This window comes from Trichosurus vulpecula, chromosome 3 (assembly GCF_011100635.1).
Source record: "Trichosurus vulpecula isolate mTriVul1 chromosome 3, mTriVul1.pri, whole genome shotgun sequence".
In the NCBI taxonomy this organism is placed as follows: domain Eukaryota; kingdom Metazoa; phylum Chordata; class Mammalia; order Diprotodontia; family Phalangeridae; genus Trichosurus; species Trichosurus vulpecula.
Genome location: NC_050575.1, coordinates 56,926,705 through 56,942,865, shown reverse-complemented (window position 1 = coordinate 56,942,865; position 16,161 = coordinate 56,926,705). Strand labels below are relative to the sequence as shown.

Here is a 16,161-nt window from a genome sequence, read left to right as displayed (position 1 = left end):
ATATGTACACATATATATATATATATATTGTGATGGGCACAAGTAGGTTGCAACGTATTTCAATGAAATTGGAAATTCTATTGTCATACAATGTAGGAAATGCATTATAGAGGGAAAAAGTGGACCAGGCATTTGAGGAGAGTTGGGGTTAAAAGACAAGCCTATATTCTTGAAATGTAAACAAGACTTATAGGGAGGTGTCTAGCACTTTGGGTGGACCATCTATGGGCTAATTCATGGGAGAACATGGATTAAAATCTTACAAGATGAGGGGGTACAGAGTGGTTAATACCTTCCCCATTGAAGAGAATACTTAACATTGGTGGTGACATGTCAAATGTAGTTGTGGTACTAGGACAAATATAATTAGATCTTATCTGCTCTTTCCCTCTGACTCCATTTGTTGCTTTGCTTACCTTTTGGGATCCTGTTTTCTTGGAGGTAGAACTGCAGCTGATTTGTTTTTGTTGGGCTGCTCTTCAGAGCAGCGGCTGAATATTCTAGTCCAAGAGATCTTGGAATGTGAGCCTGGTACTCAGAATGAATGAAACTTTAGATGAATGTGACTTAATTACTTTAGGAAGAGAAAAATAGCAAATTATCTCCTGTAACCAACTTACTTTGCATTATGGAATTTAGTCTATTGATCATTGTAATAAAATTCAAACACTTATTAACCTCGTTTGGTGGGGGAGGGGAAAATCAGTGAAATGCAATGAAGATTAATTATATAGCATAATGTTCTGTTAATTGAGTTTTTAAATAGTTTTTTGATTAACAGGGATATTATCTTCCCATTTGGGATACAATTTCACATGCTGACAGCATCTCAGAATGATTCTTATAAAAAAAATTCCCATGTTGTTTTATAATTTTCCTTTTTTTCTATAAATAGAGAAAATGGAAGCCCCCCTTAAGCCATATGGGTTAACACATAGTGAAGAAATTAATGAAAGTCAATTGGAATTACAGCATAGAAGAGAAAATTAAGATAAATGATAAGATTGTGCTTAAAAACTGTCAGAAGTGATGATAAAATACTCAGAGAATCTGCCAGGATAAAGAAAACGTCATTATTCAGAATAAAGGCCACCTATTCCTGTGATTCTCTTGCACACAAAGATTCAGGACACTGAGGAAAGAAAGGCTGAGTGATAAAGTCAAGGAAGGCTCCGGGCGAGACAGCCACGGAGAATTTAGATTCAATTCACTATCAATTATCTTTTTTAAAAACCATGCCAATCTCATTATATTTATGAGTAACTTTAATAAAAACAAGTAGCTAATTTTATATCCTATTGAGGTATACTTTTGACTTAGAAAATGTTTAATGGGCTCTTTCTTATTAAGACAGTAGCCAAGATGTGTTTATACTGGAACCTACCAATTGGATTGGATTGCTTTGTTCAGTTTCTTTGTATGAGTATGAGTAATGCCAGTGAAGAGATAGGAGGTACACCTTAAAATTTGACAGGATTTACTGCCTGCTTAAATGTTTGCTCGAAGTGTGGCTCAGTATTCGGTAGTCACCATCATCATCATCATCACCATTAATGATGATGGTAACTAGCTGGCATTTATAAGGAACTTTAAGGTTTGCTAAACATTTTCTGTGCCATCTCATTGGATTAGATATTTAAAGCCAGGTGAGACTCCAGAGGCTATCTAGTCTAACTTACAACATAGCACTTCCCTTTACAACATTCCTGACGGATAAGCATCTGGACTCTTGCTTGAATACATCTCGTCTATCTATCTAAAAGGCAGTCATTTCATTTTAGGGACAGATATAAGCATGAAAAAATATTTTTGCTTATATTGAGACAAAGCCTCTCCTCATGGTAGGGAACAAAGCATAGTGGATAGAGAACCAGACTTGGAGTTAGGAAGACCTAAGTTCAAATCCTGCCTCACACACTGTCCCTGGGCCAGGCACTTAACTTCTTTTAGCCTCAGTTTCCTTATCTGGAAAGTGGGAATAATGGTAGTACTTACTTCACAGTGCTGTTAGAAGGATCAAATAAGATAGTATGTGTGAAGTGCTTTGGAAGCCACAAAGTGCTATTGAAATATTAACTATTATTATTAATTATGATTTGACTTCTCCCATTTCATCCTAATTTGCCCTCCTAGATTACCTAGAGTAGGATAAAGAATTAGTCTCAGAGCAAGTAAGACCTGCATTCAGGTCCCCCTTCTAATAAATAGCTAGTATTTATATAGGACTTTAAGTCTGCAAAGCAGTTTACATATGTTAGCTTATCTGATCCTCACAACAACCCTAAGAGGTAGGTTATTCCCATTTTCCAGATAAGGGAATTGGGGCAGACAGATGCTAAGTGGCTTGCCCAGGGTCACATAGCCAGCAAGTATCTGAGGCAGGATTTGAACTCATGTCTTCCTAATTCCAAGTCCAACACATTGTCCACTGTACCACTTACCTGTGTAAATCGCTTAATCTCCTAGTGCTTTAGGCCAGAGGTGTTAAATTCAGGACCCTTTGGCCACCTGCAACTTGCAACAACACTCTCAGACTAAGGAATACCAAGGACCAAGTTTCAGTTCTGACACATGCTAACCTTGTGATTAAAGGCAAACCATTCAGCACTGGAAGTTCCCTATACAGATTAAACCATAGGCTGAGATAGCCCCCTCAAAAAATACAGTATGTGAGGATTACAAAATGGAATGTTAGGAAATCTGAGTGGGAGAGTGATTATAAACTGGATGACGGGAGTCTACTGGGAGAAGAGACATTTGAGACAGGTTCTAAAGAGATAGGTAGAAATTCAGCAGGCAGAGGGAGAGATGTTCCAAGCATCTACAAACATCATGGATGGAGGTATAGACTTGGGAAAGAACAGTGCACATCATGGAGGTCACAGAGTAGTTTAGTTTGGCTTGAGTGGAGGCTGGGTGGACATAAAGTTGGAAAGACCGGGTAGTGCCAGATTTTGGAGGCCTCAAATGACAAGTGGAGAAGCTTGGACTTTATTTGTTAGATAATAAGGAGCCATTCTTGGTTTTTAAGCAGATTTAGTGATGCACCTCTATTTATATGTAACAAAAAGGAAGGAAATAAAGCATTTATTAAGCTTCTTTTTTATCAGGCTCTGTGCTTAGTGCTTTACAAATATTATCTTTTTTGATCTTCATCATGACTCTGAGAGGTAGGTGTTATTATCACCCCCATTTTACAGATAAGAACACTGAGCCAGATAGCTCTCCAGTGACTTGTCTAGGGTCACACAACTAGGAAGTGTCTGAGGCTGGATTTGAACTTGGAACTTCTTGACTTCAGGCCCAAGGTTTTATCTACTGTATCACCTAGCTGCCTTGAGAAAAAAAAATTTTCTGGCAGCTTTGAAAGGGAGAGATGGTAGCTGTTTGAAGGAGAGAGGGAGGGTGAAAAGACCTTTGAGGAGGCTATTGCAAGAGTCGAGAGAGATAGGAATTGAGGGTATTCTACTCACTACAAGGGTAGTGAGAGTAGAAAAACAGAAGAGGGGACAAATATAAGAGATTTGCAGAGGTGACTGATTGGATATGAGAGAGGAAAGAGCCAAATGACCCCAGGGATTACGATGCCTGGAGAAAAGTGAATGGTAGTCCCACGGATAAAAATAGTGACATTAGAAGGAGGACCTAACTGAAGGAGACAAATAATTTGTGAATTTGGGGCACATAGCCAATCTACAACTATCTGTAAGGGGATAGAGGCCACATGTGGCCCTCTAGGTCTCAAGTGCGACCCTTTAACAGAATCCATTGGGTTGCATGAAAAGACCACCCTTGAGGATGGACACCAGAATAGTAAAGGGACTGTGTGCTGTTTGAGCATTGATTGAAGGAAATGGGGTTACTTAGCTTAGAGAAGAGAGGTTCAGGGAGACTTGAATTTAAAAGGCTTTTGGAAGAAGGGTGAGTCTTGTTCTATTTGAGCCCAGAGGGCAGAACCAAGACTGGATGAGTCAGAGAGGCAAATTGAGGCTTTACATAAGGAAAAGCTTGATAACCAGCAGCTGGGTAAGATGAAGTTCTTTGGGAGGAAATAGGTTTCCCTTCACTGGAGGTTTTTGAACAAAAGCAAGAAGTCACTTGTCAATATGGGGATGGGGTGGAAGGGAGGGAAAACAAGCATTTATTAAGTATGTACTGTGTGCCAAGAACTTTTCAAATATCTCATTTATGGTGGGGATTCTTTTTTGGGTGTGGGCAAAACAAGAAAGTTACTAAAATCCTTTCCAACTCTGAAATTATTTGCAACCCGACATTTCCATGAGAAATATTCTGTATTATTGTTTCTCTGCATTTCTACACTCTGTCTTCCTCAGCAGTCAATTGGTGTGTGTTCAATGAGTGAAAACCAATTTTAATACTAACCAGAAGAAGAAAAAAAAACCCGTGGTTAGAAAAGTAATTTTGCTACAGGAAATTTATATGATGAATTCCAAGGGCAAGTATAAATAGAATTGATTTTGGGGGGATTATTATTCACTGTTAGGGGCTTATCTATGCTCTGGCACCCTTCTGTTAACATGTACTATCGAGAGTTGACTATATAAACATGGCCTATGCCACATTTTCTTTCCCTAAAATAGCAGTTTAGTATGTGACAGGATATCCAGAGGGAATATAGAACCCGTGGGGGTTTGGCACAGAGATTGGAAGTTCTAAATTAAACCCTGCAGCTGGTGCCAGCATTTCAGAACAGGAAGCCATCTCACCTTCTGTCTCAATACAAGCTGATGTGGGCCCTCAGGGTTGCCAGTGACTCACTGTGGAGTATACGAGATAGAAGCATGGAATCATAGACCAGTAGGACTGGAAGGGGCCTTAGAGTTCATCTAGGACAGTCCCCTCATTTTACAGAGGTGGGGGGCAACTGAGGCCAAGAGATGGAAAGGGACTTTTTCAAAGTGCTCCCTCCCCCTGCCCTGCAGCTAGTCAGTGACAGAAGTATGACTAAAACCCAGATCCCACTCCTAGCCTTTCTTCTAAGGTCATCGGCACCACCCCTGCTGGTGGAACCCAGAATCTTTACTCCTGTGCTCCTTGTTCCCCACACCCATCCCAGTGGTTGTAAGCTGGTCCCCTCTAGGCTCTCTACCCTATGAAGCAGATATCCTTATGTATCCTAAGACTTATGCACTCCTAGACTTTTCTATCCACCTGGTTATGGAACCTCCGACCTTTCCATGTGCTCTGCAGCTGAATCTGCCTATATATTCCATGTTTTCCAGTTAGAATGTGATCTCCATAAGAGCAGGGACAGTTTTATATTTCTAGTTGTATACCCATTGCTGGCATACTTCATAAATGCTTTCTCATTCATCTTATTAGACAGTATAGTATAGTGGATATAGAGTTGAGCCTCTAAGTGCTCGGCACACGTCTCACCTCTGACCCTGGTGAACTGTACAACCATGCACAAATCACTTTGGTTCTCCAAACCTCAGTTTACCCATCTGTAAAATGAGGAATTTAGACTAGATCAACTTTAAGGTCTCTTCTAGCCCTAATTTTATGCTCTGTTACCCAATGTCTCCTGACCCACATGGCACTTCCTGACTCCCCTATCGGAGCACCAGATCCCTATGGAGAGGTTGCTAATTCACTTTCTGTGGCTGAAGATGTATTTTACAATGCCACTTAAATATATCATTTTTTTAGCTGTCAAAAAGTATCCACAAAGCATATTTCTGTCTTTGGACCGCTCCACTTCTTTCGTATATTCCAAGTTTGGGTTACTCAAAGCTCTTTTACGCTGAACTCAGTTTTTAAAAATATTGGTCATTCCATTCAATACCAACTTTGTTTTCTATTCTAACTGGTGTGTTTCCTGTTTCCAGTGCCTGGCACCTTACCTATGCTTAATAGATGACTAATTAACTGTTAAATTTCCTATTGTAGATAAAACTGTGAAGCTCTGGAAAGTCAGTGAGAGAGATAAGAGACCAGAAGGCTACAATCTGAAAGATGAAGATGGCCGGCTCCGGGATCCTGCCACCATCACAACACTACGGGTAAGAGACAAAGGGTACCTACCTTTCTAGAAGTAAAGCGGCCTTTCTCAAAATGAAATAAAATCTTTGTCTTCTCATTTGGACAGCAGGGCTGAGTGTATGCCTCTTGTAAGACTGGAAGTAAGGCAGTTTGTTTTCTCTAGATTGTGACAAGAGCATTTTAATCCAGCATGTGAGGAAACCCACGTGGAGCTGTACCCTCACAGATCCTCTGGTAGCAGATGTTAGACAGAACTTAGGGGTGAATTAAAGATGTGACAAATGTGCTCGGTACTGAGACTAGGCCCAGCATTTAGGAGCTTTTAAAATAAGTGCAAAGAATGTGTTCTTAGGTCATGAGTTGTCCAGGTAGAAGCCAAATTTCTGGATAGAAGTACTAAGGCTAGGGGCCTTCTACTTAGCATTCAACTATGTGCCCTGGTATTGGTTGGCCAACTTTGTTAGTGCCCAGAGCTGGTCATACATACAAAGGCCATTGATTCTCTCCCAGTGAAAGCAAGTCATCCTTGCTGTGGTTCCTGGCCGCAGACTGCTTTCTTCATTCTGATTAGTGCATCAGTAAATGAATGCTCATGGGTCAGACTGGGTGAGCCAAGCTAGATAACTAGGTGCAAATCCATCTGAATGTAATGGAACCAATTCGAAGCATATGCTCTACTGGTGGGGATGTCAGCATCATCCTCTTTATAGATAAAAGTTGGTTTATTTACACTATATATTTAGTAGCAGTGCATCACACCCAAAAATCCATTGCTTGCCTGTGTTGACTTAGCATTTCTTCATGGAAAAAACCCAAGGATGAGTTCAGAGTTATCTCAGTAAAAAGTCGCTAGAGAGCCTATAAAGTGACATTCCCCACAGATTGCAGCCCGAATAGCTCCTGGCATCCTCAAGCCCATGTGGGCAACTTGATTGATCTTGCTCATGGGATTTCTGAGTGTCTATAACTTACGACCATCTGAAAAAACTCATGGGTTTTTCACACCTTTATGTTGTGTCACTCTGGGAAATTCCATCCCCAGAAGGAGACAGAGCCTCCAACAGGAGCCAGGCTTTGAGTGTCAGTCTCCAAGAGGACAAAGACTCCTCCCCTGGCCACACAACCAGACAGAAATGGTGATTTAAGCATAGAAGTTCTAGTGGAAAGAGCACTAAAGTCTAGTAGGCTGGCTTCTTGTCCAAGCCCTGCTCCTTCCCTGGGATTCAATCTTTGGAAAATTTTGAACTAGATGCCCCTCAAATGAGCACTAAACCTGTAGTAGCAGGATCCACATTCAAATAGAAACCTAGCTGCTTCAACAAGCATGATCTTAGGCAAGTCATTTAACCTCTCTTTCCTCAGTTTCCTCATCTGTGTGGATGGATGGATGGATGGATGGATGGATGGATGGATGGATGGATGGGTGGTTGGGTGGGTGGGTGGATGAGTGGATGAAAAAGGTTTTCTTCATCACTATATTCTAGGTGCTGTGTTAAGTGGGTCATAATAAAACAATCAAGCAGCACAGTCTCTGCCCTCAAAGAGATTATTTTCTAATAGAAAAGTACAGTATATAAAAGAAAACTAGAGTTGATAAGGGGAGAGGGTTGAGGAGGACAGAGGAAAGTATGGTTTGGATATGGCCAGGGAATTGAATGGTGACCTCATTCTAGGCAAGATTAGGTGAAAGCTCGCCTATTAGAGCCCAGGGTCCTAAGGATAAAGTTTGAATTCTGGTTGTTGGACTAGATGTCCTCTAAGTTCCCTTCAAGCTCTAAATTTTATTCTATGAAGTAATAATTATGACAAAAATAATAGCTAACTTTGTATTGCACCTTAAGGTAGGCAGGGAGCTTTACAAATATTATCTAGTTTGAGCCTCACAACAACCCTGGGAGGTAGGAGCTATTATTATCCCCATTTTAAAGATTACAGAACTGAGTCAGACAGGCTTAAGCGACTTGCCCAGGGTCACACAGCTAGTAAGATTTGAACTCAGATCTTCCTGACTTTGATTCCACTGTTGTATATACTACGTTACTTAATTGCCTCTTAGGTCAGTTCTAACTAGTGTGGTGATCTGTGGTTCCATGAAAATTTTTCAATCATCTCAATACTCTTTCAAGCAGATCATGAAATAAACTTGCTATTAAGCTGCAGATCCTCCTATCTCATTTCATCTCTCCTTTCTTAGGCATTTAGGTTGCCCATAAATCCAGTCTTTCCATTAAAATGAGCCAGGCCTTCTGCTGTCAGTTCTGCATTTCAGCATACACAGGGTAACTCCAGCAGTCTTTCTGTTTAAATACTGAAGTATTTAACCTTTACCTCCCATTTGAGCCTAGCTCCCACAGAGGGAAAACACAGGCAAACACAAAGGCTGCAGTAGGACAATGGCTTACTGTGCAGAAGAACTGATTCACTATAAATTAGGCTGGAAGTGACCACAATGAGCTTAAGTGTTGGATTGTTCATGGCAAGCTGTTGTTTTGTGTGGTGGGTTTTTTTGTTTTTTCTCTCCATCTGATGATCACCTTTGGCTCACTTACAGTTCCTTGTCCTCCTACCAATGATCTTGGGAGTCAGAACTTATAATAATTCTCAACAGCTAATTAATCTTTATTGAGTAATGAACCTGTTTGGTCAAAGTGTTAGGATGCACAGCTTTACAAAAAAAGAATATTGGTTTTTTTTTCTTAAAAAAATCATTCAAGATGGTCTTTCAAAGCCAATCAATTATTGCCTGGAGAGCCCCTGAGAAGCATTTGTCCACTCAATCCCTGACCTAGCAACACAATTGGCATCACATGGTTAAAATGAGATGGTAATGCACCACAATTGTATTGTGATTTTGAAATTGCAAAGTGGTCAATGCATCATTTCAACAAAACTTTGTGAGTCTATGATGCTTTTTGAGTGTCTGCTATGTCAAAGGCTACATGCTAAATTTTGAGGATATAAAAATCGATACAAAATTGACCAGGCCAGGTTCCCCACCCTGGACCAGGCTCTTGAGGAGTTCACGCTCTACTAGGAGGGGTGGAAAAAGTGTTTGTCGTTGCTCCGTTGTGTCTGACTCTTTGTGACTCCATTTGGGGTTTTCTTGGAAAAGATATTGGAGTGGTTTGTCATTTCTTTCTCCAGCTAATTTTACAGATGAGAAAACTGAGGTAAATAGGGTTAAGTGACTTGCCCAGGGTCACACAGCTAGTAAGTGTCTGAGGCTGGGTTTGAACTCAGGAAGATGAGTCTTTGTGACTCCAGGCCTACAGCCCTATCCATTGTACCACCTAGCTGCTCCAGGGAAAGTATAAGAGCACAAATAACTCAGGAATGTTATTCCCCCTCATCCTAGCTTCTTTTAAAGTATTGAAAATTGACACCTCCCATACTAGGGCTTTCCTGACCTTTCCTAGTGATTAGTTCTAACCATATTCCAAAATTTCTTTGAATGTGTTTTGTATTAATTCATCTATATACATGTTGCTTTCCCTCAATAAAATGTAAGTTACTTGAGGGCAAGGACTTTCATTTTTTAAGTTGTATCCTTAGTGCTTAGAAAATAGTAGGCACTCAAGTATAGAATTGACTTAAACAGAACTATGATCCAAGACAAAGTGAAATAAATGCAAAGAAAATGTATCATGGGGCAGAAATCAGATAAGAATCAATGGGTCATGAAGTACATGGTCTTTGAATTGGGCCTTAAAGAGGAGGGACATCAGCAGATGGGGAGGGGAGGAAAGGGAGTCCATTCTAAGTGTGAGTCATACTGTGATTCAAGGGAGAAGATGAAAGAGAGCAGGATGAGAAGCAGGAGTAGAAAGTAGTCTAATTTACCTGGAATGTGGACCACATCCAGGAAAATAGTATGAGATAAAACTGGACTTTTAGATTGCAGCCAGATTGTGGAGGGCCTTGAATCTGGCATCAGATTCAGGAGCTCATACCTTATGCATTAGGCAATGGGAAGCCACTGAGCTTTTGTGAGCAGAGGAGAGGTATGGCCTCAATTGTTTAGGTAGTCCTCCAGAAGATGGGTTGGAAAGAGCTGAGATTGGAGGCAGGTGGACCCTAGGCAAGAAAAGATGAAGGCTTGAATTAGGATTTTCATTTTTTCTCGATAATAGCTCTGTGAAAGAGGCAGGACATATATTATTGCCCTCCTTTGACAGTTGCAGACACTGAGGCTTAGAGAGTCTAAGGGGACACAGCTGTTTAGTAGGAAAACAGGAATTAGAATTTAGGTCTCCCACACCCCAGATTGAGATTCTTTCCCTTAGTTGTGGCTATGGGGATTAGGATTGGTATCGTAATTATTAACTGGCTACTTCAGGGTTGCCGGGTTTGTTTGTTTTTTTTTTTCCTTTTCTTCTTCTTATTGTGTCTTTGATGCCTTGGATAGACCTAGTATAGAAAAGGATTTTTTTAAAAAATTAATTTATATTTAGTTTTCAACATTAATTTCCACAGAATTTTGAGTTCCAAATTTTCTCTGCATCTCTCACCTCCCCACCACCCCAAGGAAAAGGAAATTCTAGCGCAAATGGGATGGTAGAATCCTTTGGTAAAGTCTGAGCCTAATACAGAGGTAGACGCTGTGCAGTTTCTTATGGCAGAGCAGCTGCTAGGTACATGAGCTCCCCATTCTTAACCTCTCAATACCCATAGGTAAGAGGCCCAAGGAGCCCTTTCTAAGCAACAGGAGCTCATTTCCAAGAGACTTAATAAGCCTCAGGGTGAGTATATGCATAGGGTGACTGCATTTGACCATAGTTATTATTTTCCTCATTAACTGTTAGCTGTCAATGCCATTGGGAACACACACGGTGTTGAAGTTTGCTTCTAAACCAGAAGGTTTAGGGGGTTTGGGGACCCATAGTGACCTATTGTGGCCCCAAAGAAAAGGAAGATGTTATTAGTACTTGTGACTCCTAGAGAGTTGAGTCTCAATGGATTCTGGGGGGAAAAAAGATTCTTGAAAATTCGTTAATAAATGACAACTGAATAGAGTAATTTTGACATTGCTGACATTTTATGGGACTCATGCTTCTCCTTTGGTGTAGTTAAAAAAAAAAAGCACTAGCTCTGTTATCAACACACATGGGTTCAAACTCTACCTCCAGCATTTACAACCTGAGTAATTTCAGATGACTAATTTAACTTTCCTTGAATCTCAGTTTCTTCGTCTGTAAAAATAAGAGAGTTGTACTAGGTGACTTCTGAAGTCCCTTAAAGCTCTAAATCTATGATTCTATGATCCCGTAAAACTTGGGTGTCTTGGGATCATTCCAGAGTTTACTATGACCACAAAACTGTCCAGTGGCCACCTAGAAACATCCTCCCTTCAGACTACAGGTCTTTCACGTGTTTATAATGTGTGATTTCATGCTACTTTGGGTAGGTGTTCTAATTCCCATCTAGACTGTAAGCTTCATGAGGGCAGGGTCTGTATCTCATCTGACTTGTGTATTTCCTCTACCTCCCTCTATGTTTTCTGCATACAGTGGGCACTTCATAAATGTTTATTCACTTGAACTGAATATCAGATGATTGGAGCATAAGTGTAATCAAAAGAGCCCTGGATTTGGTATCAGAATCTTGGGTTCAAGTCCTGCCACTGTGTGTGACCTTGGATCAGTTATTTTAGGTGAGGATAATAATACTTGCAAGGTTGTGATGAGGAAACACTTCATGAACTTTATAATGCTATAGAAATGTGAGCTATTATTATTCTTGTTGACTTGCCCCAATGAGGTTACTATTCCCAGCATGCTCTTATCTTTCCCATCAGCTGGGAAAGCACAGGATTTCAGTGATTGCCTGGTGTTAGTATTTTTCCACTGAGGTCGAATGCTTGTAAGCCAAGTTGCTAGAAGGCATTTGCCAATTTAGTTATTTTTGAGGATGTTATCATGGCCCCACAGTGCTTTGGTTGCCAGTCCAGGGCAGTGTTGTGACTAAACAAAACCATTTATCAGCATCCAAAAATAATTTTTCAAACTTTCCCTACTTGGGAAGGGGAGGAAGTGTCTACACATGATGGTCAGATTAGCCACATTGAATGAAACTGGACAGTTTTGTCTAGGAAATGGTTATTCCATTCAAAAAACTGATCCAACTTACCACCTTTTGAAAGAATTAACTGGTGGTTTTGGCATCATACAGTCAGAAATATAGTAAAATCAGAGTTATTGTAATACTTCATAAATTTGAAAAGATTTTTCCCACCCATTATCTCATTAGAACTTCATAACAAGCCTGTGAGATCAACGAAGCAGATAGTTACCTCTATGCACACATGCTCTCTTAACATCTTTTTTTTTTTTTAAGATTTTTTATTTTTAGTTTACAACACTCAGTTCTGCATGATCCTGAGTTCTGGATTTTCTTCCCCGCCTCCCTCCCCAAGATGGCATGGAATTCGATATATCTTCTACATATAACTTCACATTGAACTTATTTACACAATAGTCGAGTTGTAAAGAGGAATTATTACCAATGGAATGAATCATGAGAAAGAAGAAACAAAAACAAAAGAGAAGGGGAAAAAAAACAAAGGGGGAAAAAAAGGAGAGCAAACAGTTTGCCTCAATCTGCATTCAGTCTCCATAGTTCTTTCTCTGGATGTAGATATCTCTCTCCCTCATGAGTCCTTTGGAGTTATCTTTGAACCTTGTATTGCTGAGAAGAGCTATCTCTTAACATCTTTAAAAAGAGAGGGGGGAAAAACACAAAGGAGGAGATTGAGTTATCTCTTACTCTGAAGAAAGATTTAGGTAACTTGTGCCAAACTACCTAGAGCCATGACTAGAACCCAACTGTCTTGATTCCTAGGCAGTGACTCAAGGGTTCTTTCCAAAGGGAATGGATTGTAGACATCAAAGCACTTGTGGTGGGTTGTGAGATCACAAGGATGATAATTTCTGGGCTGAGTTGAAGGGAAAGTACAAATGATAGGGGCTCAGGTAAGCAAGGGTATTTGAGGGGGCATCAGCATATATCTGAAGTCCCAGGGAATAGCAGCTGTGTCTGGAGTAAAGAGGGAGACTGTGAATCAGGTACTGAATTCCTTGAGAAAGAAAGAAAAAAGGGGAAGGGGTTAGATTGCAGCCCCCAGGTTCTGGATAGGGTGACAGATCTGGATTGAATCTCAGAGGGGATGCTGATGAGTGACGGTGTTGGGAGGAAGACCTGAAGGTAGTAATGAGCAAGAAGAAACATATCTGCTCCTTCTCAGGGGCGTGAGAGAAAGTGCATCCAGTCCTGGAGAGGATGGCTAGGAATTCATTGTCTTCTGAAGAGAGCCAGATTTCTGAGATTGAAAGTAGATGAAAGGTGGCTGAGAAGAGGTCTATTCTGAAGGGCAATTTGTTAGCAATATAATGGGAATTCCAGAGGACACCATGGAAAGGGTAGGTGAAGTGGGATAGGGTCACATGAGGGATGGGACTGACGTGGATGGGTATGAAGGAGTGGGAAGTGGAAGCAAGGGAAGGGAGCTTCTTCATAGGTAGTCTTCAACTCTGCAATTGAGGTCACCCTGAATGGAACCATAAGGCAGTAGATTGTTATGTCTCTTTATTTCCCTCCTGCCACTCACCCCCAAATTTAAAAGGAAAAAAAGAAGAAAAACTAAACTCTTGAAACAGTTATGCACAGTCAAGCACAAATAAATTCCTACATTGGCCATGTCCAAAAATGTATTTCTCGTTGTGCATCATGAATCCGTCAATTGTCAGGAAATGAGTAGTCAGTGGTATCAAACTCAGAAACAAGGACCACTAAATCCTACATAAAGATCCCTGCAGGCTGTATATTGACTTAGAATACCACATATTCATATTATCTATATTCAATTGTATTTTTATTTATTTTGTTAAATATTTCTGAATTATATTTTAATCTGGTTCAGCCCCACTTGTCAGGCTCATTGCCCCATGTGTGACACCTTCAATATAGAGCACCATCGGTCCCTAGTGGTTGGTCATTCCATTGATAAAAGATTTTGAGTCTTTTAAAGTCATTTTTCTTTGTGATGCTTCTGTTACTATATAAATGGTCCCCTTGATTCTGCTCCCTTCACTCTTTATTAGTCCATACAAGTTTTTATAGGTTTTTCTGAACCTATTCCTTTCACTATTTCTCATACTATAGTATTCTATTACATTCATATACCGTAATTTGTTTAGTTACCACCCAGCTGAATGGTAGGGCAGCTAGATGACCCAGTGGATAGAGCACTGGACCTGGAGTCAGGAAGAACCAAGTTCAAATCTGGGCTCAGATACTTACTAGCTGTGTGACCCTGAGCAAGTCACTCAACTTCTGTTGGTCTCAGTTTCCTCATCTATAAAATGGGACAATAACACCTACCTCACGAAGTTGACGTGAGGCTCAGATGAGATAGCATATGTACAGTGCTTAGCACAGTGTCCGGCACATAGCACTATACAAATGATAGCTATTATTATTGGCTATTATTAAGCCAAAAGCTTCCAGTAGGATATGGCACACAAACTGAGCCTTGAAGGAAGCCAGGTATTCATAGAGGCAGAGGTGAAGGAATTCAGGGATATTATTAACAATAGCTAACCTTCCAATAGGCCTTAAAGTTTGCAGTGCTTTTTATAAATAGCAGCTCATTTGAGCTTCACAGCCACCCTGGGAGGGAGGTGCTGATATTATCCCCATCTTACAAATGAGGAAACTCAGAGGTGATTTGCCCAACATCACACAGCAAGCAAGTGTTTGGTTAGAATTCAGACTCAAGCCTTCCTAACTTCCAAGTGTTCATTGAAATGTTGAAGGTGTCCAGAGCATTGTCCTAGATTCTACGGGAAATCCAGAGTATAAAGAAGACGCAGAAATGGGTGGCAGCAAATAAGTGTATATACTCTGTCTTCCTACGGCTTAAAGACTAGTAGACTCTACAATACATCCTTCCATCAAAGAAGTGGAAGGATTTATAACAGAATTACTATGTGTTAGAAAATTTGGGGGAACTCTTTTATATTCTTTTGGCAACAAGTTGCCCAAAGAAGATGTAGATTCAGTTAAAAAAAATACTTGGCATCAGTGTGTAGCTATGTGGGGCAGGGCAGAAGGGCAGTCCTTCCCTCTTCCATAGACAAGTGTCAAGAAGAAAAGAACATTGACCCTAGAACAGGTGCTGATATTGCATCCCCTATTCACCATTCCTTTCTCACCCTAGTGAGAATATGTTCTATAACTTCTTGTGTAGCTTATTTCTTAATTCACATTCATTAATTAACATAGATTGGGTTCAAGGTACTCTCTCAGTCCTCACTCCTAAAACTGTAGCCCATCAACCTTTGGTGATGTATTTACCTCAACCAGAGGTCACAATTCACTCACAACAAAGGCATTTACTGAAACGGCATTATAATGATAGTAAGTGCAAAATAATTCCCCCATAAACTTGTGGTGCACTCTCCCACAAATACACAAAGGAAGAGAGAGAACACACACAGAGTTCACAAGTAAAGGGGCACACATAAAGCAAACATACACTCACATTTCTGGCATGACAGTCTCCCAGTGTCCATTGTCTGTTCATGGTGTTGCCTTGCTCCTCCCCCAAGGTTCAGCATCTCTGCTGGGGATGTTCCTCAGCTGGGTTTCCTTGATCTTTTCCACTCCACAGCTCAACTCAGGGCTGCCTCCCTTAAAACTCACAAAGCTCTTTGGGTCTTACATATTGATAGCTTGGCCCTGTTTCTTGCTGGATATCAGATCTCCTACTGGGAGAGTAGCACTGAAACCAGAAATAACTCCCTCCCGTGGCCTGAGTTCTTCTTCCAAAGCTGGTTCTGTTTTTGATACTCAAACTCCTTACAGTTGTCTCCTGCCTCAGCTCTTCTTCCAAAGTTGATTCTGTTTTTGATACTCATATTCCTTACAACTGTTTCCTGCCTCAGCTCACTCATCAGAGCAGGGGCTTTTAATCTGAGGTCCATGAACTTGTTCTTTTAACTGATGGAAGCAGCAAGGCGCCCTGAGGGAGAGACACGAAGCAGCATCTATCATACAAGTCAAACTGCCATCTCACTTGGGCCCTGATGGAGACAGCCCAGGACCCTGAACACAAGAGCCCTGGGAATAGCAATGTCCCCTAAACCACCAGACCTGTTT

At 40.7% G+C, this 16,161-nt stretch overlaps 1 protein-coding gene across 1 annotated transcript in view; it reads left to right on the top strand.

The window, feature by feature from the left end:
- Positions 1-16,161, top strand: part of PPP2R2B (protein phosphatase 2 regulatory subunit Bbeta) — a 300,082-nt gene that overhangs the window by 179,786 nt on the left and 104,135 nt on the right. The window contains exon 4 of the mRNA XM_036752198.1: positions 5,914-6,026. Coding sequence (XP_036608093.1) covers positions 5,914-6,026 — 113 coding nt within the window. The remainder of the gene's footprint in view (positions 1-5,913; positions 6,027-16,161) is intronic.